We start from the raw sequence: 15,488 nt of genomic DNA on the forward strand, positions 1-15,488 counted from the left end.
TGCCTACCTATTGTTATAGAGTGCAAGGACTCCCAACGGTCAGATTGGGCTGGGAGCCCATAAGGAAGAAGGCATTCTGTGAGGCTGGCAGGAAGCAGGGGGTTAAAATGCTGTTTCTTAGACAGTCTCAGCGGGGGCCATAAGGGCCCCTGGGGGACCTTGGCATATGTGAAGGGGGCCACAGACTGAAAACATGAGAAGTTTGTGACAGAGAATATGTTCATATTATATCTTTGTATGACGGACACCTGGAACCTAAGAAGGGCCGTGCCCCCCCCCAAAAAAAGAGTTGAGAATGGCTGATCCCGTTGACTGAAATAACCTATTTTTCCCTCAGTTTGATTGTGACCCTCACATATACTTTCACCAAACAGATGTTGAAATGCGAATGGACAGAGACACATATATGCCTATTCAGGACAGTTCTGTTTTCCTCAGGACATTGACATGATATTTAGCAATATAACGGATATTCACGAATTGACCGTGAAGCTCTTGGGCTTAATTGAGGACACTGTGGAGATGACGGATGAAAGCAGTCCCCATCCTCTGGTTGGCAGCTGTTTTGAGGATCTTGCAGAGGTGAGCTGGGAAAACGGTTCAGTTTGTTTTCTCTTCCCTCTCCATCAGCTTGGTCTATTGAGGAGCGCATGTCTGTGCATGTAGGGGTGGCCTGAAACATTTTTGCCTCAGAACAGTGACCCACTGATTCATCTAGGGGCGGTTGGTTTTAGCACACGAGGCAGAAAATCGCACAAATGCCCCTCCCACTTCCTGTGGTATGACAGTGACAATGAGAGCAAATTAAATAATTATTTACAGCCTTTCCAGGACCCCTAAAATGTGCTGCTTGAGACAGGGGTGTTACTCTGTCTCACGGTAGCGCTGGCTGGGCATGCGCATGTTTAGTTATACCCAAAGCTCTACCAATAAAAAGAATGTGCGTATTCTCGAAGACTTTCATGGCCAAACAGCCCAAAAAACCTACAACAACCCAAAAGAATACGTGTTAAAATAATAAATTTTGACAAATTATGGATTAGTTTAGAAGGAGGAGCAAACAATGGCTTCACGATTGAGATTACCTTTTCAAGTTCTTCCTCTCATGCATAAATCCTTTCCTCCATTTCCTAATTTTCACTAATTGTAGTTTTCGGTTGTATTCAGATTGAAAAACTTCCATTTTCACAAATGGGTGCCAAACCACAGTTTCCATAAACTGCGATTTGAGGTTAAAGCTAATTATGGCCTGCCACTTTATACCGCATGTTAGACTAGTGCAGACCTGGGCAAAGTGCGGCCTGAGGGCCACATATGGCCCGCGAGCCACTCCTGTCCGGCCCGCCAGTCGTTGCTGTAGTCCAGTGTTCAAGCATTTGCTCAAGCCCAAGGCAGACTGGATTTCTCCTCGCTGAACAAGTTGAACATCAAAACCATTTATAGCTTTTTGTCTAAAGTTGATCAGTTGCTTATCTTTAACATACCGCAAAAAACCTCTTTAGTATTTGTGAAGATTAACAAGTTTAACATAAAAACAATCATAACATCACTGTTCCATTTTATTTTTAAGTAAAGTTGGTTCGGCCCCCGAACACATTTCAGATTTTACATGTGGCCCCCCCTATAGAAATTATTTGCCCAACCCTGGACTAGTGTTATAGAAAACAAGGAATAAATGGGAGAGCTCTTGAACAGTGCGAGAGAAGGGAGGATATGAGTTGCACAGACATGGCTGATTTTCAGCCGTGGCTTGCAATGAGCAATGGTTGAGCTAAGCAAGAATCAGATGCATAATTTGTATGAGCAAATGAATAATTTACAAACGACAAGGGAGTCACAATATGTTGAAATTGTTTCTGTGATATGCTTGTAATGTGTTTGGAGGATGTTTCCTGCGAGCTAAATCTTATTCTCCTGCATATTTTCTTGCTTTGCTTCGACTGTGTTAAAAGACCTCTTCGTTCATGTAATGGTGACTAGGGATATGCCATTCTGTTTTTTGCGACTCTCAACTCCCAGAATTCTTCAGGAATCCGCCAGAGTTCTGGAAGTTCCAACTCTGAGACCTACATTTTGCTCAGCTCTGAGGCTGCATGTCCCAGCTGTGGCCGTAATGAATTTAAAAAGGAAGTTGCTACAGTGCTTCCTGGAATCATAGTTCTTCAGGAGGCTCCCCCTGTAGATCTACAACTCCCAGGAAGCACCAGATTAAATCAAGGCCCTGCAGGCTTAGAGCTCGGTCCTGGTGCAGAAGGGTGAAATGTTGGGGTGTGTCTGTGGGTTCGAAATCCCAGTATTTTGCCTGCGGAATTCTTGAGGTATTCTGGAAGTTGGAGTCCAAAAAAAAAGCAATGGTGCATCCCTTACTTGGATCTTGTCTGACTCATGTGAACCTTCAGGAGACATAATCTAAATCACCCTGGATTGTATCCCTCTAAATACACAAAAGTACGTATATATTATTATATAATTTGCATTTTCCCAAATAAAGTGCCTGTTACCTTGTACTGCTTACTGTCTCTTCCTAGGAACAAGCCTTTGATCCCTATGAGACCTTATCCCAGGACATCCTTTCACCACAGTATCATGAACATTTTAATAACTTGATGGCTAAACCTGCTGTGGCTTTACATTTCCAGGTATGGATGTGTCAGTATATTTAGAAGATTCAAACTGAGGCTGTCAGTCAAATGAAATTTAGGAACTACACACCTAGGCTTTCAGTCAAATGAATTTCAAGAGGGTTTGGTTTCCCTCCTGGCAACTTCTACGGACGAAGTTCTGTTTGCTTCTCTCTTTGTGTCTAGCTTGACCTATGTCTGACCTGATCTCCTGTAATGTGTTGCTGTTTCGGTAATGTGTTGCTGCTGGTGTGGACAGAAGAGTAGGAAGACACACACATGCCCAGGCCTCAGTCTGTTTATAACAGTCTCTTGGGTTCATCGAAGAGGCTTCTGGGAGTCCTATATACACATAAACTGCAGCCTTACCAGATACAGCCCTTTGGGAAAACTTTACTATAAAGCTGTATTCATAAAGCTGTATTCCGCTTTTCATTTCAATGGGAAAAATAGCCAGGAGAAGGGAAATTAGGTCCTCTAAAAGTGCTGGAGGAAGGCGCTGCTTTGTTTGATGAGAGGGTGCATAACAAATATAGAAAACATCTTTATGGTGGAATCGGGCGATAGGTGCCATGTAAAAGGGAGCTCCTTGTTCCCAGCTTTAAAAAGGAAAATCTTTAAAATCTTCTAAACCACGGTCTGAACTAGGGCTTGCATGGGGTTTCCTTGTTCGGTTCAGAGGCCAGCGGGTGATATTCCTGTTTTATCTAAAGCAACTCAGGCTTTGTCAGGTGTGATTCGGGCTTTGAATTCAAACTACAGTCCAGAAATCCAAATCACCCGCTCTCTCATTGACTTGTATTACCAAAAGGACTGTAGTGTTTGGTTAGTAAATGGTAATACATGGGATTTGGAAACACGAGAGACCCTGAACAGGTGAGTACACAAATGTGCCACATTTCATACAGCTACCTTTAGAGATGTGCATACCAGGCACCACTAAATTTTGCATTTTTAAAGTCGCTGAAATCCTATGGGCTGTTTATGCTAGCATATGTGGAATGGTGTAAATAGTTACCCTGTTTCCCCGAAAATAAGACCTAACCTGAAAATAAGCCTAGTATGATTTTTCAGGATGCTCATAATATAAGCCCTACCCCCAAAATAAGCCCCAGTTAAGTGAAACTACCCCCAAAACAAGCCCCAGTTAAGTGAAACTTCTGGTTGCTGCACAAACGCATTGTTCAGCAATCAGAAGATGACATAACTGTAAAATAAAACATCCCCTGACAATAAGCCCTAATGCATTTTTGGAGCAAAAATTAATATGACCCTGTCTTATTTTCAGGGAAACACGGTAACAAGTTGCTGATTATAGTTTGTTTTTCAAATTAAGTCATGCCACGTCTAGATAGCTTAATACCGTCTGCTGTGCCTGACTAGCAGATGTTGTCTAAGGTCTTAAGCAGGGCTCCTGCATAGATCTGCTGCCTGAGTACTTTATCTGAAGATGCTGAATCAAAAGCTGGCGCCTTCTGCACTGAAATCAAATTATCTACTACTACTGATCGTAGTCCCCTGCAGAAGGAGATTTATGTACAGCGCATTCTAGTTTGCTCAGATGTTTCTTGTCGGGGGTGGGACCCTGACTTCTTTTGCAGAAGGTCTACAATACCTAGGTTGTCCCACAGAAAACAACTTAATTATACAATCAGACATTTAAAAAAAATTCTTATGGTCTTTTTTCTTTTTAGGACAACTAATGAATTAAAGTTTGCATTTTGATTTCATTTCCCCCCCAGTCAATTGCCGATGGCTTTAAAGAAGCAGTGCAGTATGTCCTTCCGAGGCTCATGTTGGTTCCTGTTTATCACTGTTTGCACTACTTTGAATTATTACAGGTGAGAAAACACTCTTCAAAAGAAAGAAGAAACGAGGTAGAAAATATATTCTCATTGAATGGCGAAAGAGAGTGTTTGTGGAACTTGTGTTTTATCTATTGTCAGCTCAAAAAGGATAAGTTTAATTGTTACGTGGAAATTTTAAAAACTTTAAATATTTTCCCTTTGGAATAATATTTGGCGAGGAGGTCATGGGAGACAGAAGAATCTTCTCACGGCGTAAGGCATGGCAGGTTCTCTTTGGCATACGATTTTGTGAACTCCTCCCACCACCTCCTTCAGAGGCAGGAGACTGGAATCAACAAAGGCTTATGCCCCATGAAACCAACTCATCTTTAGGGTACCACAAGACTTTTTTTTCCCTGCAATGTAGTAACACGGCTGCCCCCTGACCCTAGAAATTTCTGTCTCTTGGTGAACATAAATAAGATCATGGATATGTTATGCTGTTATGCATAAGTGTATCCAGTAACCTAGAATTTAGAAAGGGAAACTGGGGATAGGTAGATAGGCCAACATGAATGAATAATCCTTCGACAGTTCTGAATGGGCCACAAAAGGGCTTGTTGGGATTTTTGCAAAGAATTTGAACGTATTCTTATTCCAATCTCATTCAGTAAAACTTGCAATAAGCAGAAGTAGTTTCAAGATAATGCTTCGTGTACATTACTTACCACTAACTGGGCCAAGATCTTGCATTTATCATTTTAGAACGGATCAATGAGTCACAAGGTTTTAGCTGAACAGAACTGTTTTAAAAGGTTACATGTCTCCAGCCTTCCCACCTCGGGGCTAGGTTATATTGAACGTTCCCTTGCTGCCTGCTTTGCATTCTTCTACCTGCTCCTGGCTTTGAACCCAGCCGGGGTGCGCACAGAGGAATGTCCTCCCCTCAGAACCAAAATACCGCTGTCATGTCCTGCAGGAGTAAACAGTAAGAATTACAGCCAGTCAGGTATAAGGGAATGTGTAGCCTCGAGGCAATGTGTCACGGCAGGCCAAGATTCCTCATGGCTCAAAAAACTTCCCCTTTAGCCATTGCAACTGCCTTTAGGAGCTTGTTGCCTCCACATTAGGTATCACCCTTGGAAATGGATTTGTTATGTGTGCAGGAGAAAGTGACTGCAATGCTGAGCAGGCAATAATTTCATTTTATTTTTTTTTGAAACGTTCCACAGCATGACTGCTTAGCGTTTTGTTTTACAGTTGGAAGCCATCCCTTGTATGAGTTGAAGCCAGGGATGGGACTTTTCTTCAGCTCTTTCCCCACAGTTCGGCCCACTGCATAATGCGGGATAGTATATTGTGTGGGGCACCCCTCAATAATAGAAAATAGGGAAGAGGGACAAAGAGGACACGGCATGGATATTTAATGCACAAACTTACTGAGTGCAGAAGGAGGCTGTGTATACCTTCCTAATCTTAGTAGCTCTCAAGACTTGATTGTCTCAGGAACTAAGTAGAATGCAGAGTGTTTGCATATTCTTGGGGTGTCTTGATTCGAGAGAAGGAGGAATCGCTCTGCTTGTTGGTCCCTACCAAGGAAAGTATGCCTCTCTTGTTTGTCCTGAAGAGTCAGCTCTTCACCCGTTCAGCCAGAATGATTTAGGAAACAAGTTGTATGCAAGACACTTGGTTATGGCAATGAGGATTGCCTCTCCTGGAATACTTGAAGGAGGCAGAGACAATAAGCCCAGGAAGGATGGAAGCCCTAACATTTAATCAAACAGGGGCGTGGGGGTGGCATTAACAACAGTGAAGGGAACAGACTGACCCAAAGGTAAACGTTTTTGCTTGTGGAACAGTCGTCCGAAAGTTCCCTGAAGAACAACCTTGACTTCCATTTCCATGCAAATCTATCCTGGTCATTTACCTTTTCTAATACTTGAATTAGAACAATGACAGCCACATATATAAACTGGTCAATCACATGTGTAAGAAAGTGTTCATATCGTCCAGCGGTTTGTAGGGGTTTTCATGGGAAATCCCATACTGTGTGGATTTGCATTATTTCTTAACTGTAGTATTATATAAATCTTCCCACTCACTCACCCAGTGCTGCTCTATTTATTATTTATTATTAGTTTTATTGTTCTATGTGCAACTCAAGTCTGTTACAAATACAGTGGACCCTCGACTTACAGACGGCTCGACTTACAGACTTTTCGAGTTACAGACTTCTCTGGCTGCAAAATTTAGATTCGACTTGCAGCCGGAGAATCGACTTACAGACCAGAAAAAACCCCAAATGGAACAAAAATAGAATAAAAACCGCTGGTTATGGGATTAATCGGTTTTCAATGCACTGTAGGTCAATGGAGATTCGACCTACAGACTTTTCAACTTGCAGCCGCCATTCCAATGCAGTGGTGCCTCGCACAACGATGTTAATTTGTTCAAAAAAAAAAGTTCTGTGAAACATCGTTCTGTGAAACACCATTTCCCATAGGAATGCATTGAAAACCGGTTAATCCGTTCCAATTAGAACGGATTGCCGTCCTTAAGCGAAAATCCCCAAAGGAAACATCGTTGAGGGAAACGCGGTTCCCCAATTGAAATGCATTGAAGCCAACTCAATGCATTTGAATGGGTTTGCGAAGTCCCTTTTCGCTCCTGTAAAAGTGCCTTAAACTGTTTGAAAAGTGTTTTAAATGCTTGCAATCGTTAGCCCACCTCCTGAAACGTATGCAAACTTAATTTGGTGTTGTTCTGAGGCGTCCTTAATTTTTGGTGATTTTTTTGTTTTTTCTCTCATTGAACTCTATTGAACTGTCCATCCAATGGCTTTCAATGGAGAAAACAAAAAATCACCAAAAATTAAGGACGCCTCAGAACAACACCAAATTAAGTTTGCATAGGTTTCAGGAGGTGGGCTAACGATAGCAAGCATTTAAAACACTTTTCAAACAGTTTAAGGCACTTTTACAGGAGCAAAAAGGGACATCGTTGTGTGAAAATTCCCCATAGGAAACATCGTTGTGTGAGGTGGCAAATTTTTCATGAAAAGCCATCGTTGTGTGAATTCATCGTTGTGTGAGGCACTCGTTGTGCGAGGCACCACTGTACGGATTAATTCCTTAAATAGAGGCTCCACTTGTAAATATCTGTCTTCTTAGCAATTGCAGGAATGTAGTGAAGATGAAGAAGATTGTGAATGCTTGAAGCAAGCCATCACAGCTCTCCTGAATCTCCAGTGTAGCATGGAACGCATATATAACAAACACTCACCTCGCCGCCGACCTGGGTAAGAAAATTAACTTTTCGGTGGACTTGGAACACAAAATAAGTTCTGAAAGCACAGGCATCATTTTGCATGTTGTCAGTATTTTGCTGCAGTGCATTTTTGAAAGTGGCATTTGTTCTGGTTACCGAGACAAGAGGTGTGTTTAAATCAAAGCCAACAGCCCAAGTCTGATCTTTTGGTCCCCTTTGCCATTGAAAACGGACTATATTCGAAGTCCTGTATTCTAACAAAATGTGTGTGTTATAGGGAGCCGGTGTTTTGGTTCTACAACTGTCAAATAAGAAGCAAACATCTGGCCATTAAAAAAATGAATGAGATCCAGAAGAATATTGACGGCTGGGAAGGGAAAGATATTGGTCAGTGCTGCAGTGAATTCATCATGGAAGGGACCTTAGCCAGAGTAGGAGCCAAGCACGAACGGCATGTCTTTCTTTTTGATGGTTTAATGATCAGCTGTAAAGCCAACCACGGACAGTCCCGCCTTCCCGGCTACAGCAGTGCCGAGTACCGACTCAAAGAAAAAATCATCATGAGGAAGGTCCACATTGTGGATAAGGAGGACGCGTGCGAATACAGGAATGCTTTTGAACTGGTTCCAAAAGATGAAAACAGCTTCATCTTTGCTGCCAAGTCTGCCGAGGAGAAGAACCACTGGATGGCCGCCCTCATTTCCCTCCAGTACCGCAGCACTTTGGACCGGATGTTGGATGCGGTGCTGCTCAAGGAAGAGAACGAACAGCCCCTGAGGCTCCCCAGCCCAAGCGTCTATCGCTTTGCTGTGGAGGACTCCGAGGAGAATATTGTTTTTGAAGACAATCTTCAAAGCAGGAATGGGATCCCCATAATCAAAGGTGGAACGGTCGTGAAGCTCATTGAAAGGCTCACCTACCACATGTATGCAGGTATCGGTGCTTTTTTTTCTTTTGAGTGACTTCAGGGAATTGTGTTTGTTGCAACCAAGGTAGAGGTCTCTAATAAATAGGTAAAGGTAAAGGTTCCCCTTGACATTGAGTCCAGTCATGTCCGACTCTAGGGGGCAGTGCTCATCTCCGTTTCCAACCCATAGAGCTAGGGTTTGTCCGAAGACAATCTTCCGTGATCACATGGCCAGTGCGACTTAGACACGGAACGCCGTTACCTTCCCACCATGGTGGTACCTATTTACTTGCATTTTTGCATTTTGCATGCTTTTGAACTGCTAGGTTGGCGGGAGCTGGGACAAGCGACGGGATCTCACTCTGTCATGTGGATTCGATCTTACGACGGCTGGTCTTCTGACCCTGCAGCACAGAGGCTTCTGCAGTTTAACCCACAGTGCCACCATGTCCCTAATCTAATATGAGACGGTGCTAAAAAAATTTTTTTTCCTCTTTGCTTTCCCAGATCCAAATTTTGTACGGACTTTTCTTACTACATACCGCTCCTTTTGTAAGCCACAAGAACTCCTGGATTTATTGATAGAGCGGTAAGTTTTTAAAAACTGCCATATGATGATCTGTAGTTGTTTTTTATTCTTATATTTGCAGCAAGAAATGTCTGTTTTGGTGGCCTATATAATCAGTTCATATTGGCATACGTATTCATTTGGTTCAGATCTCTCCTCTTCTCCTCTCCTCTCCTCCTGGGGCCATGAAGTGATGCATTTGAAATAATTCCGTTGTTTGGCAATATAATGCTGAAACAGTTCGTACTAAATTGAATATAGAGCATGTTATCAGTTAAGAAAAGTTGTGATACTGGATTTTAGCCAAAAATTGATTTCTTAAGAGAGTGGAATCTTTCTTACAGCTTGGTGGAAAAGGATAGGAAACGTATGTTGTTTTTTCTACTGGAAGTATATTTGGCTGATACAGAGCTACAAAACTGGGGTTAGGATTATTAAATATTGGGTAGTGTGTTTTTTGTTTTTTGGGCTTTTTTGTTTGTTTTTTTGCATGTTCCCCAAGATCAGTATTTTAAATCTGTCTTCAGTAGCTGCGCGGCCGGGGTGGCTACATGACTCCCAAAACGTCCTGGGGTGGGACTCCTTTCTTTGCATTCTGGGCATATTCACCTTCCAACTTCTTTTGATTGCTAGCTTTGAAATCCCAGAGCCTGAGCCAACAGAAGCCGACAGGCTGGCCATCGAGAAAGGAGATCAGCCAATCAGTGCGGACCTTAAAAGATTCCGGAAGGAATACATCCAACCGGTGCAGCTCAGGTATGCATTTCGCTTTCTTTCGCAGGGTCCGGGAGCCCCATTCAAATGATGGGACACAGGGGTGTAATCACTGTCTGTGAGAGAATACAAAACTCTCCTCGCTTGTAACACTGACGGAGAATGTAAGGCACTGAGTGCTTGTCCATAGAGTTCCTGCATGTGTGAACCAGGAGCTTATGTGTAATAGTAGCAGTATATCCTCAGACATTTAGATTCCTTTTCTCAGTCAGGAGCATCAGACCGGATGCGCTTAGGCAGATCTCTCACGTTAGCCCTTTTGCAAATGTATGAGAAGGAGGAGCGCCAACCTCCCTGATAGGTAGATAAAGATTACTGAGGTTTACAGTGTGTAGAGCACTTTTAAAATGTCTGTCAGCATCAAGAATAAGCAGATAGCTTGGGGAATGTGCAATAAGCCTGTATTACACTAGCTGATAATAGTACTGTATCTTATATATTTGCTTCCCTCGTCTTCGCTCTCTCTTTGAAATGCATTTAGAATCTAAAATTCGAGAATTTATTTATTTATTTTTTAAATAAGCCTCCCAAGATAATAGGATAACATGCATGTTGGAACAGGATTTGTTTGGCTGTTGTTTTAAGGGGAAATTGGGGGTCTATTTTGCAGTTTACAGACGCATAGTGTGGAAGTAAGCCTCCTTGAACTCAAAAAGCTCTTACTTCTGAAGAGATTTGCATAGGATTATTATTTATTTGTTTATTTATTTTATTTATTTATATCCCACCTATCTGGTCAATTACGACCACTCTAGGCAGCTTATAAAAGCCCATGGGGCTTTTGTGTGTTTTTGTTTTTTGTTCTGTTGTTGTTGTTTTGAATGCAGTAGAAGAAAGTGATCTTATGCTAAATTAGAGGGTTTCCTTTTTGGAGGAAAGACAGTAACTTCCATATATGTTCTAGAATGAAATCACTATTACCGGGCTGTAGTGATTTCTTTTTTTAAAAAAAAATCCATCTTCTCCAGTGACTACAGCGGTACCTTGACTTGAGAATGTCCCTACAGAAGAACGATTCGAGTTAAGAACAGCTCCGTTTGCAAAAAGTTGCTTCGACTTGAGATCGGAGCCTCAACTTAAGAACAAAAAAAAAAACACCCTTTCCTACCCTGTTTTTGACCTAAGTTCACCTTATGTCAAAAGAAGAAGAAGAAAATTGTCCCCTAGTGGTAGATACGGATTAACCAGCTTTGCATTAGTTCCTATGGGAACTAATGCTTCGATTAAGAACAGTGCCTCGACTTAAGAACGAAAAACAGCAGATACAGGTTAAATGGTTTTCAGTGCATTCCTATGGGAAATGGTGCTTCGACTTAAGAATGTTTCGACTTTATAACACAGTCCCAATACGGATTAAGTTCTTAAGTCGAGGTACCACTGTACTAGGCCACATGGAATGTTCCAAATAGAAATCTCAACGGGGCATCTGCAGCGGCTGCATTGCATTTCCGAAAGACAACATCTAGCTCACCTCAAGCTAGAAAGTGTGAGATTTCCACCTTAGAAGTATAGGTCTGTAAAAAGGTGGAAAGTAGACATATACAAATATCCTCCCCCACAGGTGGACATAATGAGGGTCTGGCCACCTGAGGCAGGACCATCCACACACTGTCCGCTGCTGCAGCGGGCTCGGCACTCCCTTCCTTTTGCTTCGGAGCGCCCAGCCAGCCAGCCACTCTTCGACCTGTCAAAGAGGCTCCTCGTCCCGCCTCCTGCCAGGAGCGCCTAGCCAACTGAGCTCCGAAATGATAGGGAGTGTGGGGCCCGCAGCAGCAGCCAATGGTGAGTGGATGATCCGGCCCCAGGGGGCTGGACCCTCGTTATCGCCACCTGTGGGAGGATATTCGTATATTAATACCCCCATCTCTAGTGGAAACTTTCTATACGTCGTTCACCTTCTGTCCTGAGTTTTCAGAGTAACATGATAAGGGAGACAGAAACGTTTACCCAAAGTAGCGTAGGGAAGTAGTTTTCCCTTTCCTTGCAAAAGACACGAGCACCATCTGTCTGGGCAGTTGGATCCACAAGGATTTAATGTTTGTAAAAACGCTTGAGGCTAAACTTGGTGGCTGGCAAATTTTTCCACATTATAGCCCATGCTAGAAAATGCCATCTTTCCCTATAGCTCTTGCTTTTTCTTTGGTTAGATGTCAGGGGGAAGAGTAGCAGAGATTAAAAGGGTGTCATTTCACTCTCTCTTATTTCTGACCCCTCCAGGATATTAAATGTGTTTCGGCACTGGGTGGAACATCATTTTTATGACTTTGAAAGAGATCATGAGCTTCTTGATAGACTGGAAACATTTATTTCTACTGTAAGAGGTATGTGGCTTTAATTGACTCGAATCATATTGTTCCAGTCCAGGTGTTCCACTTCATTCGATTTGCGGGTTATTGCCTGATCTCTCACATGTAGCTTTTCTTGAAGCCCTCAGTGTTTTACTTACCGTACTTGGGCTGTGCCTACACATGCATCTGAAGACAATGGTATTTACAAGTGCTGCAAGCCAATGGTCTGATGTCAATTTCCTGTCTAATTCACTTTCTGTTTTGCAAAAGGAAAAACACAGCACTGGGCAGGAGGGCTCCGAATATCTTTGGATCTGTTTCTTGCTTTTTAACAGGGGAAAAATTCATGTAATCCTTTACACAATTTTTTTAAATAATACAAACAGCTGATTTCCTTCACTTTATAAGAAAACTGGGTATGCTGTCACATGTAATACATACAGACGTTCCTGTCTTTCATTTACTCAGCTGGATAAATATTTGTGTGCTTGCCGGATGAGAAGGGCACACACAGGCTCCTATGTGGAAGATACAATCATGTAGGAGATTGTGGGAGCCCAGTGATTGTGTACTTAAAAATGTAGCTGGTGGAAAAGGCTTGGTTGCCAGGAGGTCAGTGCTCCTGCTGTGCCTGTGGAAACAGCTTCCACAAGTCGGTGCAGGTGGGAGAGAACAACCCACCTCCTTTTCTGCTGCTACCACAGACCATACCAGACACCTCCTTGGGTGGGGTGGGGCAGGAAAGGGCTCTCGTGGGGAAAAAGCATCTTCCTTTGCCTTTGACTAGCACAAGCAGAAAATCCGTTCCCCAAGACCATAGAATCAAAAAGCCGAAGTATGCTGCTTATATACTGCCCCATAGCGCTTTAAACTCCACTCTCTTGGCAGTTTATAATTTAACTATGCAACTTATATATGCTGCTCCCCCTCCCACTGAGCTGGGTACTCAAATTACCGACCTCGGAAGAATGGAAGACTGAGTCAACCTCGAGCAGGCTACCTGAGTCCATTGGGATTGAATTCAGGTTGTGAGCAGAGGCTTCGGTGCAGTTCTGCAGTTTAACCGCTGTGCCACGGATCAGTGGAGACATTTTCTTATTCATGTATTATACACAGGCTGAAGATTTCAGTTTTTCTTGACATAGAATTTGTAGTAGAGCGTGTGTGTGTGTGCACGCGCAACCACATGCATTGTGGTGCAATAGGATTAAGAAAGGGGTCCACCCCAAAGGCACCCCTGCTCCTTCTTTCGATCAGTGTGTACACGAGGCTCCATTTGTGTGCTGTGCAGAATCCAGAATGTGCTTGATTTAGACACGCAGTGTTTGGCGTGGACACTGGAAGGGAACTACAGTGCATTGATTAAAAAAACTTGCTTTAGTTGCAGTAGGACTAGAAAACCGTGTCAGAAACTAGAAGAAGTCACTGCCAGGGTCGGCAGAGCTGGGCTGCAATGTGCCACAGTCTACGTTAGCTTCTTATTTTTCCAAAAACCTACTGCTTCATGGCTCTTGTTATCTCAGATTTGCTTTCTCAAACATTCACCACCACCCTCACCCCCAGTTTGATCCCCGTTTCTAACAAGGAAACTTCTCTTTTTAATGTTTGCTCTGTGTGCGGTTCAAGATCCACTTGAATAACTCTGCGGTAACACACTGAAGTGCAACTGTACAAGCCTTCCCTCCGTGTCTTCCAGGCAAATCTATGAAGAAGTGGGTAGAATCCATTGCAAAGATAATCAGGAGGAAAAAACAAGCTCACGCCAATGGGGTCAGTCACAACATAACATTCGAGAGCCCCCCGCCACCCATCGAGTGGCACATCAGCCGCCAGTTTGAAACGTTTGACCTCATGACGCTGCATCCCATAGAGATTGCTCGGCAACTGACTCTCCTGGAGTCTGATCTCTACCGGTAAGGCTGTTTTATTGGGATGCCGATTCCCTGCATCGTACCTCTGAAAGTGATAATTGCAATTCAGTTATGCAGGCTGCCCCCTGCCCCCCCAGTGATCTGGGTGCTCAATTTACTGACTTCAGAAGGATGGAAGACTGACTGAACCTCACACAAGCTCCCTGGGATTGAACCTGGGCCCTGAGCAGAATTTTGGCTGCAGTCCTGCAGTTTAACCACTGCACCACAAGTAGGATTAAGGCTTAAATGCCTTCAACTTTCTGTATCTCATATCCTCTCCTGCTTTCTTTCTTTTTTTTTCAGAGCTGTCCAGCCCTCTGAACTTGTCGGGAGTGTGTGGACAAAAGAAGATAAAGAAATAAACTCTCCAAATTTACTGAAAATGATTCGGCATACAACAAATCTTACACTTTGGTTTGAGAAGTAAGTGCTGAATTAAGCTGAATGAGGAGATACAGTGGTGCCCCGCATAGCGACAATAGTCCATTCTGAAAAAATTGTTGCTATCCAGATTTGTCGCTATGCGGGACTAAAAACCCCATAGGAATGCATTAAAACCTTTAATGCGTTCCTATGGGGGAAAAACTCACCACTATGCAGAAATCCTCCATATGGTCGCCATTTTCGCCGCCCGGTATGCGAGGAAACCACATGAAAACGCTGCGGGCGGCCATTTTTTTCCCAGCGGCCATTTTGGAACCGCAGATCAGCTGTTTTTAAAACATCGCAATGCGATTTTTAGCCATTGAGAACATCGTTATGCGATCACTTTTGCGATCGCAAAAAACGCGTCGCTATGTGGATTCATCGTTAAACGGTGCGCTCGCTATGCGGGGCACCACTGTACAATGGAATAGGATTATAGTCATCACTTCCTTAACTGTTGGGGGAGGCCTGTTATGGACAGCTTATATTACAAAACAGTTACTGATTTTTCCCCCTGTTCAGTTCTCATTATTATTAAGGCCAGAATGTTTGCAGCAGGGTGTAAAGGTACTACTGCTTCCTCAGCAGGTATTTTCTCTCTCTCTCTCTTTCTCTCTCTCATTGCTTTCATTTGGATATACTGTATTCTTCCCCTTCTTAACATTTATCACTGTAAACGTCCTTTTGAAAATACAAAAGTAGGACTCATTATAAAACTATTTAGAATAATAAACCACAAATAAATATCAATCCCACCCCTATTTGCATCTAACGGTTCAACAGCTACATTCTGTTTTTAACTTCTAAGCAGAAGAGAGGTATGGGCTTCTTAAGCCTCCTGTTTTCTAATTGGCAGCGGGATTGACTACGTGACCTTTGAGGACCTTCCTAACTTCACAGTTCTGTGAAAAGCCGTGGTGGGAGAGTTGCACATCCT

The 15,488-nt window shown here is 43.0% G+C and overlaps 1 protein-coding gene across 2 annotated transcripts in view; it reads left to right on the forward strand.

The window, feature by feature from the left end:
• SOS2 (SOS Ras/Rho guanine nucleotide exchange factor 2) overlaps positions 1-15,488 on the forward strand; it is a 51,554-nt gene that overhangs the window by 20,553 nt on the left and 15,513 nt on the right. For both annotated transcript variants that reach the window (XM_072986924.2, XM_072986925.2), the window contains 10 exons: positions 439-582; positions 2,529-2,639; positions 4,364-4,462; positions 7,579-7,706; positions 7,953-8,608; positions 9,090-9,171; positions 9,784-9,906; positions 12,142-12,245; positions 13,909-14,125; positions 14,429-14,548. In XM_072986924.2, coding sequence (XP_072843025.2) covers positions 439-582; positions 2,529-2,639; positions 4,364-4,462; positions 7,579-7,706; positions 7,953-8,608; positions 9,090-9,171; positions 9,784-9,906; positions 12,142-12,245; positions 13,909-14,125; positions 14,429-14,548 — 1,784 coding nt within the window. The remainder of the gene's footprint in view (positions 1-438; positions 583-2,528; positions 2,640-4,363; positions 4,463-7,578; positions 7,707-7,952; positions 8,609-9,089; positions 9,172-9,783; positions 9,907-12,141; positions 12,246-13,908; positions 14,126-14,428; positions 14,549-15,488) is intronic.

The sequence above is a fragment of the Pogona vitticeps genome, chromosome 1, assembly GCF_051106095.1.
Source record: "Pogona vitticeps strain Pit_001003342236 chromosome 1, PviZW2.1, whole genome shotgun sequence".
In the NCBI taxonomy this organism is placed as follows: domain Eukaryota; kingdom Metazoa; phylum Chordata; class Lepidosauria; order Squamata; family Agamidae; genus Pogona; species Pogona vitticeps.